The sequence below is a fragment of the Ylistrum balloti genome, unplaced genomic scaffold, assembly GCF_031769215.1.
Source record: "Ylistrum balloti isolate Yb309-2 unplaced genomic scaffold, AGI_CSIRO_Ybal_v1 Utg369938, whole genome shotgun sequence".
In the NCBI taxonomy this organism is placed as follows: domain Eukaryota; kingdom Metazoa; phylum Mollusca; class Bivalvia; order Pectinida; family Pectinidae; genus Ylistrum; species Ylistrum balloti.
Window position 1 is genome coordinate 770,910 of NW_026782047.1, and position 13,601 is coordinate 784,510.

Below are 13,601 nucleotides of genomic sequence, written 5' to 3' on the forward strand. Positions count from 1 at the left end.
AGGTTTGTCAAATCCTATATAGTATATTTTCAGTATTTTCACGGAAATATTTCCATTCTACCTGCTTAAGATTTCCAATCAAAATCAAAGATATAAAATCACGGTCTTTCTCTGTCTCCTCCAAAGGTATAATTTCGCCTTAGAGGATACCTAATCTCCCTTTACCTTTAAGGTAAGATTTCGTTGTCTCCACTCAGGCTCCTATTTCTCTATTAATCCTCATGATATAACAGAACGTATGTACAGGTGTAAAGAAACAAAACAATAATATCACAAGAACGTGATTTCACAATCATAATAGAAATTTGTTTTTACAATAATCGATTTTTGAACATGCCATTGATAAAATATGTACTACTCCCAACAGGACTCTCTGTCATGGAAATCATATTAACTTCAAAAAGCTTTAATTTAAACATTTACATATATAACTATCGAGTCTAGACTTTAGCACATGTAATACTCATCACATATCAGATCTAACAGTTCTGTCATGTGAGAATTCTCTGTCACACTGTCATTAGATAAGAACATCTCCTTTGAACCCTTCCTGCTTGCAAATTACATATGATTCCAATGAATTGTCATTAATGACATATGAATAGTTCCATAAAGTACAAAATGACCTCCCCCATGTAATCAGTGGGATAGTCACCAGGTACTACAAGGAAACCCAAAAAATGACCATGGCAGGATGATAAACCCAACAACCAATTTCAAAATGTTGATACTTCATCTTTGTCAAAAATCAAGACAGTAGAAGTCAATCACACAACAAGCAAAGAGGCCAGGTTTATCAATTCATTTATAGGTCGACTGGCCTCACCCTAATTGAGACTTCTTTTCAAGACCTACATATTAATCACAATTTTTTCCTGAAGGTATTATAAGTTAGGATACTTCATTCATTGTTATTTAAAGACATCAAAACTATAGAGCTTTTCTATGATGTCACAACAACGGACATCTATTAAAGAAAGATAACTCTAGTTTCATCCCAAATACCTCCTAAAAAACATATATCCTACATGATGATATATATCCTACCTATGTTTAACCATATATTAAGTTCACCTTAACATAGTCTCCTTTTGTGCTACTGACTGCCTCTCACAGGTGTAGTTGATCGTGTGGTGATTAAGGCTTCAGAGAAGGAGGTGATTGCCTCACTCTAGAAGTGACTAAATGATGGAAATGTTATTGGTGTATCACCATCATACTAATGGTATCTTATTCTTCTTGATGAGAACATCGTATTTATGTAGTGAATTGCTGAACTACATCAAACCACAATAAATTAGGTATCCTCATATTTAGTACCTCTGGGGTAAAATTGTAATGAATATCAATGTTCTAAAGAAGCCCAAAGTTGGGTGAAACCCGTTGACCAATAAATAAATTGATGAACCTGGCCCCTTCGCCTGTTGTGATTTACTGCTGCCTGCTTAATTATATCACTTATCCTCCAATCATCCTACATACTGTCGGGTATCCAGATGAGGAACTTAAGATCCAAGAATCCATCCCAAAGACCACAGTATATATAGCCTTCATAGACCAGCGTTGGCTATATTCCCTCTACTTTTGTAAAAATGACTTTTTTTACAGTAAATGTTACAACTGTTACCATAAAACACCCCTAAAAATATACAAGTACAAACATATGTTGAGTACCTTCCATCATATACATTAAAAATAATAATGAGTCGACTGTTTTCTCATAATGTGAGTATCAAACATTACAAATTACATCTTTGTAACACAAAATGGGTGGTAATTTACTGAACACAGAATATTTAAACATCAACAATACAACCACTTCAGAAACTTTTACCAGATCAGGAATCCTTGATACAACATTTGACTGCGTTCAAATTAATGTTCAGATATTAACACATAACTTGTTGAAATATATCGTGTGCATACACTGAAATGCTTATGAAGACACTTATAACTTAAGAGTTATGTTCTATACCATATAAAAATCCTTTGGTACCGTTTTTTTCAGTTTTGGAATTTCTTTGGCAAAGAATTTTACGGTAAAGGGCAGTTAACCTACATCCTTAGATAAAAGGGAATCATTTCTATATACATCTAGATTTAAATCTAAAAGTTATCTTGAATCTTCTTTAATTTCTCTTTTTGAAACAATTTCAACATTTACAAAACATATAAAGCAACATGTAAACATCCTATTTTGGTGAATCAAATAATCCAACACAGTAAAAGTATTACCTGCAATATCAGAGAAAACGGTTTGAGGAGTCTTCACCCACACAGAGCTACAGAACAGTAAGAGGTAAGAGATATTCTGTATAAATTGCACTAGAGGAGTCTCACAATAATCATATAAATAAAAATCTTCGTGATTTACATAAGGCGGTCAACTGCAGCTAGGAAACAGTGAAAAAAACACATTCTCAACATTTTAATAAATAAGTATAAGTCCTAGAGAATGTGTTGAAAATGTATCACACCATGGCTCATCATTTATATATCTCAAGTACTTCATATTAATTAGACAATAAGCCCAGCCATACCTAATGCTGTGTAGTAAGATCAACAATAATTTTTTCATTGTCCTGTAATAAGTCTACCCAGAGTCAGAGGCCTTATGTTACTTCACTGGGCTTATTGCAGAACACAACAGTACAAATGCATACCTGTCAAACATATTTTGACCATGATGTGTAATTTACCTATTTATTTTCTATGTTTTGTAGTTCACATGTCAAAAACATGTTAGACAATTATGCATCAATTCATGTTACAGACAGAAAGCAATAAAACTCCAAGGAAATTTGTGTCACTTCCATCTCATGTTGACATTCACTAGTTCCAATCAAATTAATCAAATTATAATCATCAGGATTTCTGACAGTATTAAGGAATATTTTGTTATTTTGTAGTTTTTATCCATAAAAATCCAAAATTACTCTGCAGTTAGAATTCTGTAAACATACTTCATGGCATAATATAAAACTACAAATGTTGAATTTATTTACATACAAATAGTTAAACATCTAGAAACAATGCCGAGTGTGGTTAGTAATCAGTGTTAGTAGACAATAGCTTTAAGATCTTTGAGGAAGATATAAATAATTACCAACTCCATTATATAACATTTGATTTCAATATGTTTTCTTATGACAAGTAGATTTACACATGTCATACCATACTGAATAGACTTTTTGACATGTGATGAAGATATGAGAAAATTTTGATTTCACTATTGAGCTTGTTTAATAAGGAAAGTAGTTATGTAAAATACTGATACCTATATGAGGAGACTCTAACAATACATATACCAAGCCAGGCTTCACAAAATTTTGGAAAAAAGAATCAATAAATAAAAATGTGTTCTCAAATGATACTCAGAGAAACAATATTGTGACACTAGTTAGCATACATAGTTTATAGGTGTGGACATATAATAAACATTGTACACCAAATTCTGATGAAGATCTATTATCAGTAAAATTTTCAAATTCTGAACACTAAAATGACTATCATCAAATTCTTGAATAATATTTTCCTTCTGAAATTTTACATATTTGATCAATTTTGATTAGTTCTTTCTACTTCTTCCATTAGTTTTCTCTAAACTTCAAAATTTTCGCATTCTTCTACTTGCACTTTAAACCTTCAGATTCTGTGTTAATTTTTCTCTAAACTATAATTGCTTCTGTCATCCTTTTCTAAACTTAGATAATGATCATATTTACACATCAATAAATTATCTTGCTACAAAATAATACCTGAACATACTACAAAAAATAAATAAAATAACTTCCTTGTAATTATATCAGAAATTTCTCTATATACAAATAAATACTTTAAAGTATAATTTCACTCCAACCAAGACTAATTTAGTAAACATTTTCACACAAAATTAGTTTAATAGTAAAAAAAATTGTTAGCTATTCTCCCAGACAAACCATTTACATGCAGCATAAGCTTTGCCAAGCATCATTTTTCATACACAAATAAAACAACATAAAACTTTAATCATTCTCTTCCACACACAAATCAAATAATAACATAGAACTTGACAATCATTATTTTTAACATATTATTAAATTTACATAATAAAACTTGACATTTCGCTTCATTGTTTCAAATTCCTTACTTAATTCTAAAAGTTATAGAAAAATTAAAAGTTAAACTGACAATGTGAAATATTGTGAAAAACAAAAACAATTTGAGATCACAGAGAAAATGAAAGCTGAAAATTTTACATCTGCTGATATCTTAATACTGTGTTAATTTCATAAGGATTTAAAAATGACCGGTGTAGCATACAACTAAGAGTAAATGACCAGTTTTACCGGATAAGTAAAATCTTGTGAAATACATTGAACACTGTCCATCTTTCCTAAGAAGCCCTATATCAGGTTTGAACATAATTAAAATGAATTCTTTTGAGCTTTAACTACACAGTCAGTACAAAAAAAACTATTTTGGATGATGAAGGTAAACCTAGAGGGTAAACCCTGGAGGGAAAAAGCATTGGTGGTAAAACAACTAACCCAATAGACATTAAACTGCACCACCTGTGTGTCTAAAACCTGTGTTCTAGAGGAAAGTGATCTGAAGGTTATGCTTGAATGCATTTGTCATTAAAGATCACTTTGTCTTCCTATCATAAGAAGAGCATCTCAAGCTCATAAAGAAGATTTTGCCTGTGTTTTGTGAATTCTAATTTGATTAACCACTATGAAAGTAACAAATAAATCTGTAAGGATTATTTCAGCAACACTCTATACATGTACTGGGGAAACTCTCATCACATACAATAATTTCATCTTGGATCCTGGTAAACATTCTAGACATTTAATTTGTACCTTTCAATCCATATAATATCAATTTGAGGTACCTCCATATTTTTACCTTGAAAAAGCATTAGCTTCAGGAAATATCAATACTGACTACATTAAGACATACAAATGATAAAATCATGGCACTAAATTGATAAAATTTCTGAGATTTTCATGTTCTTTCTTGTGATGTTGGTGGCTAGGGATCTCGAAGCAATCAACAGGATATGCACTGACCGTCTTATTGTAGAGAGTTAAGCTGTACTCCAAACAGCCAATCACATGCAGTTTATGTTCCTCATGGACGCTAACAGTTGAGGTCAAATTTAAGAAGCGAGCACACAGTGCTGCCACCTTTGTCAGGGAGCCTAGGCAGATCTTCGGAGGCGATTCCGCTGTAAAAGATAGACATTATTACAGTGCTGGCATTGACTGGCAACAATATACGTCAATATCATGATTATAAATAGTGATTGGCTATAAAACACTACATTGAGCGTCAAGGGGCCACACAGTGGATGTATGTAATACAATCTACTCTTAAGTAAGAAGTTTATGATATGCGGCGATGATCTGTGATCAGAAACAAATTGGGACACCTGCCAAATAATGATTTTCAATGAGTAGTCTAGTTAACTCACAAATTTACTAAAATCTATAACTGGATGGTTTGTTTGTTGTGTTTATCACGCTGTGATACATCATCTTGTGGTGGTGTCTCCTTGTAGTAGCTCCTAGTACACTGAACAACATACAGGAGGCCCATTGTATGACACCCAAAACAATAAGGGTAAATTGTCTTAACCATGGACACAGACTAGTCCATTTCTCAGTCTCTGGAGAAAAACAAACCACCTTGGGTACTGGAGAGTACCACACTATGCACCTCAAATCTTCATCTAAGGCAACATTAGTCAATGCTCTAGATCACTGACCTATCATTGTACAATTGGATAGTTATAAAATAATTGTTGTCATCATCTACAATGGGAAGGATGTGATTGTTATACAGGTAAAACTGTTTAGAATTAATGAACGCTTGGAATATTACCAACACACCTGATTAGTAATTTTTTTTTTAATCCTTTTTTTTTGTAATTGTGATAAATGCGATGAATTTAAATTGTTGTAAAGTCAATAATAATGCTGTAGACAGTTGGATATAAGATCTGACACAGTTTTTAGTTTTCATGATACCCTGAGGTACAATTCCATATCATGAAATGTAAGGAAGCATTTGGTAATTGAAGGATAAAGTGTACATGAAATGTGAACAGGACATTGGACAGAGAGTAAGCACAGTCTCCTTTGGTACATAACTACGGTAAATGTACTATTATCTGTTAGGGCCTACATACTATAACAGGTAATTTTTTTGATGGTTTAAATATCTGTGGTTTTCACAGAAGCTTGAAGCAGAAAAGGATGTATCTTTTCATGGAATTTATGAAATGGTCAAAGAATTTCTCTAGAGAAATTTCATATTCGAGGTACATGTGTCCATGTTTAGTAATTTTATTCCATCTTCCAAAACAGCAAAATAATAAAACCCCTAAAAAAATATGTTTAAAGTATAAATTCATAAAATGTACTCTTATATACCTAGGTATAGAAGTAGAAACACAATATCTTTGGAATGCTTACCTGAGACTACACCTTTGTACAGAGGTTTTCCATCCAGGGAAAATCTTAAATCAAAATCCTGTAAAATAGAAAAAAATATTCATAATAAAATCATATGATATGAACAGATTATAACTTGAATCTATATTACATTTTGTTTTCTTCAAATTTACAATAATTAGTTTGATGTACTTAAATGTATGTTTCAGACTTTTTGCCTCCCCTCCATCAAGTTCTTAAATCTTTATTCACTGTATTTGTTATATTACATCTATACTTTACTTTTTTTGTTATTTTGGAAAATGAAACTTCTTTATGGGTGAACTTTATTTCTATTTGCCAAAAGCTGCTCATACCTGAGACTTTGATATGTAAGTGATGTTGGAACATGCTGTCCTATTAAAGGGCATCCTTTTGGCCGTCACACGGGCACAACACATACAATCATAGTCTACACAATCACAGAAGCCCACTCGATTAGCCATCGTCACCTTCCTTAATGCTACTGTAACATTACCTTCTGTAACATTTCGTTTCATTGACAATAATTTAGGATAGTTTATATCTATTTTGTCTTCCTTATTTAAATACTGGGTATCTTTCATGACGTTCCCTATGTCTTCTAGCGATAGATTTAATGACCATGGTGCTGGAATGTTTAGATATTTTGGAATTTTTAAACTTTTAATCACACCTAAATCTGATAATTTTTCAAGTGTTTTATTTTTTACATGTTGTCCAACTTCTATAGTCTTATTTTTTATTTTTTCACCAAAATTTTCAAATATTCCTTCCTGTTTTTTGGTTTGAGTTTCGTTGATTTTCTTTTTAGTGACATTGACTTTCTGCTCTGGTGGGATAATGTCTAAAACAGGTGGTTTTACAGCTTCTTTAATTAGTAGTTCCTTCTTTTCTTCAACTGGTTTATCCGGTTCCACCTTTGGTTTAATGACTGTCTGATCTTTAGGACCAATAATTTGTGGTGTTTCTTTCGGAGCATCCTTCTTTTCAGCTTCACCAGTATCTGACAGTGATGAGAACTTTGTGCGAGAAAGACTGCTCCCAGGAGATTTTATTGTGACATCCTTTGGGTATACTGATGACGGTTTTCCAGATTTATCTGAAAAGATAATGAAAATGATATGTTTTTGTATATCAAATTATAAAACATTGAATGATCAAATTTTCACACAGCTCATATCAATTTTGAACTCTTCAAAATTGAGAATATTTACACCTAATGCCACAATACTTTGTAGTTTTCTAAAACAACCACCAGGCCAATCAAGCATACAAGCTATTTATAAGTATCACTAGATTTATTAGCCATATCATGTAACTATCTGTTTGGTGGGACAAAATCAACATAATCAGAAATTGTCATTTTAAAACTCCTGATCAAATGCAGCAACTTTTACCATGATCTAGTTTTTGCAGCATCTTTGATTCAACTATGTTATTTACTAATCTCAACTTTTCCAAAAATTATCACCAACAGTGCAGTGTAAGGATCCCTACAAATATAGATACTTCTAGCAAGAGGCCGGTGGTCAGCCAATTTATTATCGGACGTTATTATGCAAACTATTACAAGGCATCTGCCACAAGTTTCATTAGCATTGTTGAAGTATATACATGTATTAGTTATTACTGGAATTACCATGCTGCTGGTCAGCTTTAAGCTATTTCCTTAATATAAGGAAATCATACTCTCATCACTTCATTATTTTCCTGTTTTTGTGTCTAAATTCTTCAAATTAAATTGTACAAAGAACCTTTGCAGATTACAACTTCACACAGCTATTACTGTATTGCAATATTATATCAATATTATTCAAATATTTATTTCATCATTTGGTAATACAGAGTTATCTGCTCTTCTGAGGAGGTTCTGATTGTGAATTCTACATAGTTTGTTTGCAAGGGAAGAAAGTTGTAAATTCATGAGAAAACAACATAATATTCTCACACAAATTATAGTGACATAACAATTAATATCTCCTAACAAGAGCAGAAAACTTTGCATCATGAAAATATTAGAGTGCCTGCTGATGCTTACATACATACATCATATCTGTATAAATTTTTAATGAGATTGCAAATATTAAGACTGAATATCAAATATAAATATTATGATTAAAGATCAGTCTGTTTTGAGTTCTTTTTTAGGGTAATGACAAGTGTTCACAGTTAGTTCAAACATAATTATATAAAATAAATGTAGGATCTTTGATGTGCCATGGATCATCTTCTTGCCTTTGCTGTAGAACAGATGAAATGTGAGTTCACCATACATTTTGTCTTTCATGTAAATTAAAATGTGTTGTATTCCTATAATTTTATCCAACATTCATTAGTATGAGAAATCTAAATGAGTTCGTGCTGCCAATTTCGCAAGTAATAATTACAGCCACCATCTTCCTACTAACATTAGTTGTTGACAATTTAACTGTACTGAATCATATGAAATAATTTCTTTCAACTATTGTTGAAAGTATTTTACTCAATAAGCATATCTTGCATTGATCGATAACTTTTGATTGTGAATTTCTTTTATATCAAAATTATCAAAACTTGACATTTTTTCTATAATGGTGGTCAGTCTGACCATTGACTATATGACAAAGTTGTCATAGAGCAATTATCAGATAGAGATCTATAAAAATTTGAGTGGTTTGAAGCTCTTTGTTATTTATTTCAATGGTAACAATAAGATTTTTAACAGATATGGTCTCTTCCAGTGGATATTTTCTTACCACCTGAAAATTGGCTTAAATCTGTTATTTAAAAAAGGAGATGATGGCCACCCTCTCTCTAATACTATATATTATCGACTCTATGTCTGTGTAAAAACAATATAGCACATAACTGCGTGGAGTGTCATAATACATGACCATTTTCAACATATCACAAATATATGAAAGTGCATTGTGTATTTCTATTTCAAATTATCCGTCGGTTGAGTAACAAATTCATTCTTCAGTAAGTGTCACTTAAATGCAGGACTGTTACCTACATGTGATGTTAACGTAAACCCAACGGCATATATCATAATGATTTCAGATTTTAGATGTCATTGATTGGCCATTCCTTCAGACAGCATACATATTTGAAAACTTCTTATAACACCTAGAATGTCAAACCCAACATACACATTACTTTATGTGCAGTACCGTTAGACCGTGGCCTGAGGTTATAAATGTGTATCTCGTCGGCCATGAATCATCGTTGCCATCCTGCAATGTTTACTACACAGAATTGCATTAAAAAACATGCTAAATAAAATTTATATGCGTCAATATATCAACTTACTCGAGTTATTTGGAAGCGACAGAAACAGATAACCAATCCAAAATGTAGAAGCGCATAAACACACGAAGAGTATATGCCTTTTCCGATATAACCATCTGAAAATCGCCATATTTTCTGTGTATACTGATCAAGCAGACGCTTGATTTCTACTTAGCTTTCAAACGCACATTGGCTAGAGATTTAGATCCACTTCAACACATTGTTTTGATACAGAAAGAGATTGTTAAATGCGGTTAACCACGGACTTATATACACATATAAGTCCGTGGGTTAACCTATTAAACTACATAACCTATTGGTTTTGTAAATCAGTGACGGTGAGGTCTACTTTATTAACAAAATAACTTGACGCTGCTGATAACAATTCTTCCATGTATGATATAAATGTTGATGTTATGTCATATTGATGAGTGTGATAACAAATTGATAATGTTGTAAATACATCTCGCTGCCGGCGGAGTTCGAACTGGCAACCCTGCGGTCTCTAACCGGACACTCTACCGCTCGACTAAAGATAAGAAAGATAAATTTATTTCCGGTTCAGGATTTATGAACATGTATAATATAAAACGAGCACTGCCTAAAAGCGAGCGCAAGTTGGTCAACAAAATCCACATGGGCAGTTTGTTGGAGTTGAATTACCAGACACAATACCACAAAGCGCTCGTTATCAGTATATAGATTTAAGATAAAAAAAACAAATGTGTCAACGACAAACTGGTATTTTTATCAATCTGCATCGCCGGGCTAGTTATCGCTTGGTTTCCGGCAGCCATGCGGAAGAAACACATTAGATTTACTGATAACAGACTGCAGTGTGTTTTGTTTTAAGTTTGGTTGCCTAATTCTGTATAAATTCTAACTCCGACCTGTGCATTTGTATAAACACACGGATTAATGTCCGATCGAAACTTACTAAAGGGCTTGTTAACACAGATGCGACTGACCGATCACATTCGGACCGAAGCCAGGAAATTTTTATCTGAGACAAGGTGACGCGTGAATGTTCGACACAAAAAGGAAATTTTGATAGAATTTAGAAGGGATGGACAACAAAATATTTTCAACACAAACGCAGTTTTCGACTCAACAGTGTTGGAATCTTCTGTGTTTAATTTGCTCTGATAAAGATTTTTTATACAAAAAGTATTTCAGTTTACTCGAGGACCATGTCAGAACAAATTTGGGCAAAATTCTATCAGTCCTACAGGAGGAATAGGACTTTCTAAAATTTACTCTGTTTTCCCTATTAGGCCCCACCCAGGGACCCCAGATACTAATCGTTTATACAAAATTGATTCCCATAACCAGAGACGTAAATATATATGTTATATATGTCACTGCCATAACCCAAAGATGCCTTCCACTGAATTTGAGAAAAATCAAGTAATTCCTACAGGAGGTGTAGAACCTAGCAGGATGTGCTATATTTCTCAATTTGTATCGCTCATCTGGTTTAGTATTGATTAAACACTTGAATTCATTTCCCCTATGACACCCAGCCCCTCCTCCCAAAGAGGGTTACATACAATGCCTGTACAAAACTAAGTTCTATTCTCTAATGATGCCTTCCGATCAAATCTGGACAAAATTGTATCTTTCCAACAGAAGAAGGGTTTTTAAGAAATTACTTGATTTCCACTAATAGATCCCACTCCTCCAATCCAAGGGGGACAAAGCTCACCGTTTATACAAAATTATTCTCCTTCGCCAAAGCAAAGAATAAATTGTGACAGAATCCAGGCATTCCTACATAGGAAGAATCATTTTAAAGAATTTGCCCTATTTCACGTATCGGGTTCTACTCCAAATGGGGACCAAGATCAAACAGTTATACTAAATTATTTCAACATCACCTAAGCTTCAGACAAAATTGGGACAACATCCAGGTATTCATACAGAAGAAGAATGATTTTAAAGAATTTTCTCTATTTCTCCTTTTGGTCCCCGCCCAAATGGGACTGAAACCTATCATTTGCACAAAGTTGATCACCCTCCACTAAAGGATGCTTCAGGCTAAATTTGGACAGAATGCAGTGATTTCTGCAAAAGGAGTAGTATTTTAAGAATTCCCTATATTACCTTTATCTGGCACCGCCTCTCTGGCTCCAGGTGACGAAAAACATAAATATTGTTCAACATATTGATATAAAATTTATTCCCCTTCAACCAAGAATGCTTTAGACCAAAGTTACGACAGAATGGAATCATTTCTGCTTGAGGAGTAGGTTTTTAGCTCACCTGGCCCGAAGATGATGTTGAATTATAAAAATCACTTAGTCATTTTCTAATTATGAAACGAATAACCCTTGGGTTAAAGGCTACTAAACACACCATAAGCATATATAACATTGCTGGTCTTAAAATAAACACAATCATGACGTTAGAATTGGCCCACCTCTTGGGACTTAGTTTGTCGGTTATATCTTTACAGTTGAGATCCTACCCCATAACCATATGTAGTATTGCCAGACAAAGAAAAACGCATTTATGATGTTAAAATTGGCCTAGGGTCTGGCCCTACCCAAGGGACTAAATTTCTGGGTTATAACTTTGAAACAGTGACGTAGTATTAGAACAGGCGTTTTCTCAAGGTTGTTTCAGTTCTTATAGTATAATCAATACAAGATTAACTTGGCTCCCCTTCACCCAACAATGCTTCTGACCAAATTTTGTCAATATGAAATAATTCCAGCACGATTGTGGTGTCATATTATATAAGATATCCTATAATCCGTCACGTTATCAAGAGAATTAATATACATGTAATATTTTCGCGTATACATTTACTTCACTGGTGTGACATACCAATTTTTCATTGGCTCTACAGTCAGAAATCGATTGTGATGTCATAATATGGAAAATGATCTAGTGCCAACAATTGCAAATGGCTCACTATCAAAGAAGCTACCTCCGTTTTATTTTGCTCTCTATGAGTAATCCTTCCATATGATTTTTTAATTAAAGTACATGTAATCTTGTTTATTAAAGAAAAAAGAAAAGTGGCTGTCAAATAGCAAAGAGTAACGGGAGTACCGCAGGGCGGAACAATATACGATCACCTCATGCTTACAAAATATTTATGGTTTACTGAGTCGAATGGATACAAATATATAAAAATAGAAAATTGAATGAAAAAGGCAATACGGAAACTACACTAGTTTCAAATTAAAGAGTTTAAAGAGATGACATGACAACTGGCTTTACAAAAATAAAAAGGAAACAAACAACCCATGCTAAGAGAAATATGCATTTGTGTCCGAATTTAATTACTAATATGGTGATGAGCTAATCATTGTCTGAAAATTATGTCAGCACAATGTGATAAGAAAATATATCAAAGAATGAATTCAGTTAAAAATTGAATCAGAGAATCCACAGATAACGATTTAAAAGCTGGAAACGTAAAGGGAAATAACTCTTTCAAAACTGTTGGATTGGACCGCCGTTTAGGGACACACAATCTCATGTCATACTTATAAAGTCTACAAATGCAAATTTTTGAAAGATTGAAGTAAATTAGAGGAAAACGGTTAGACAAGCTAAGGACAAGATTAACATTTTGAAAACGATAAACGGCAGTTACTTTTCCAAATACAATACGTCAAAATCTCACCAAAACACGCAAAATCTCATCAAATCTAAATCTTACCAAATCTCACACAGTCTCTGTTTCGTTAAATCACACCTCATCACGTCAATTTTTAACAAATTTAATTGAATTACACAAATCTAACTCAAACTCGATCTCAATATCAATTTATCTCACCCAATATCACCCAATATCACCTAATATCACCCAATATCACCTAATCTCACCCAATATCACCCAATTTTAACCCCACGAAA

General features: G+C 33.0%; 1 protein-coding gene across 1 annotated transcript; it reads right to left on the minus strand.

Annotated features, from left to right (window-relative positions):
* Positions 1 to 4,019: 4,019 nt before the first annotated feature.
* LOC132547202 (uncharacterized) lies at positions 4,020 to 9,861 on the minus strand. Its single transcript, XM_060210964.1, has 4 exons — positions 9,753 to 9,861; positions 6,797 to 7,560; positions 6,462 to 6,519; positions 4,020 to 5,212 (listed from the first exon to the last, which is right to left on the minus strand). Exons 1-4 carry the CDS (start codon positions 9,859 to 9,861, stop codon positions 4,956 to 4,958), a joined length of 1,188 nt encoding a protein of 395 aa, XP_060066947.1. The 3' UTR covers positions 4,020 to 4,955.
* Positions 9,862 to 13,601: the final 3,740 nt, after the last annotated feature.

Bases quoted from the DNA above. Each gene is read 5' to 3' on its own strand.
- LOC132547202 (XM_060210964.1), bottom strand. From the start codon at position 9,861: ATGGCGATTTTCAGATGGTTATATCGGAAAAGGCATATACTCTTCGTG. The intron at 6,520-6,796 runs GTATGAGCAGCT...TCTATTTTACAG, and splicing joins CTTACATATCAAAGTCTCAG to GATTTTGATTTAAGATTTTC. The intron at 5,213-6,461 runs GTAAGCATTCCA...TATCTTTTACAG, and splicing joins GTACAAAGGTGTAGTCTCAG to CGGAATCGCCTCCGAAGATC.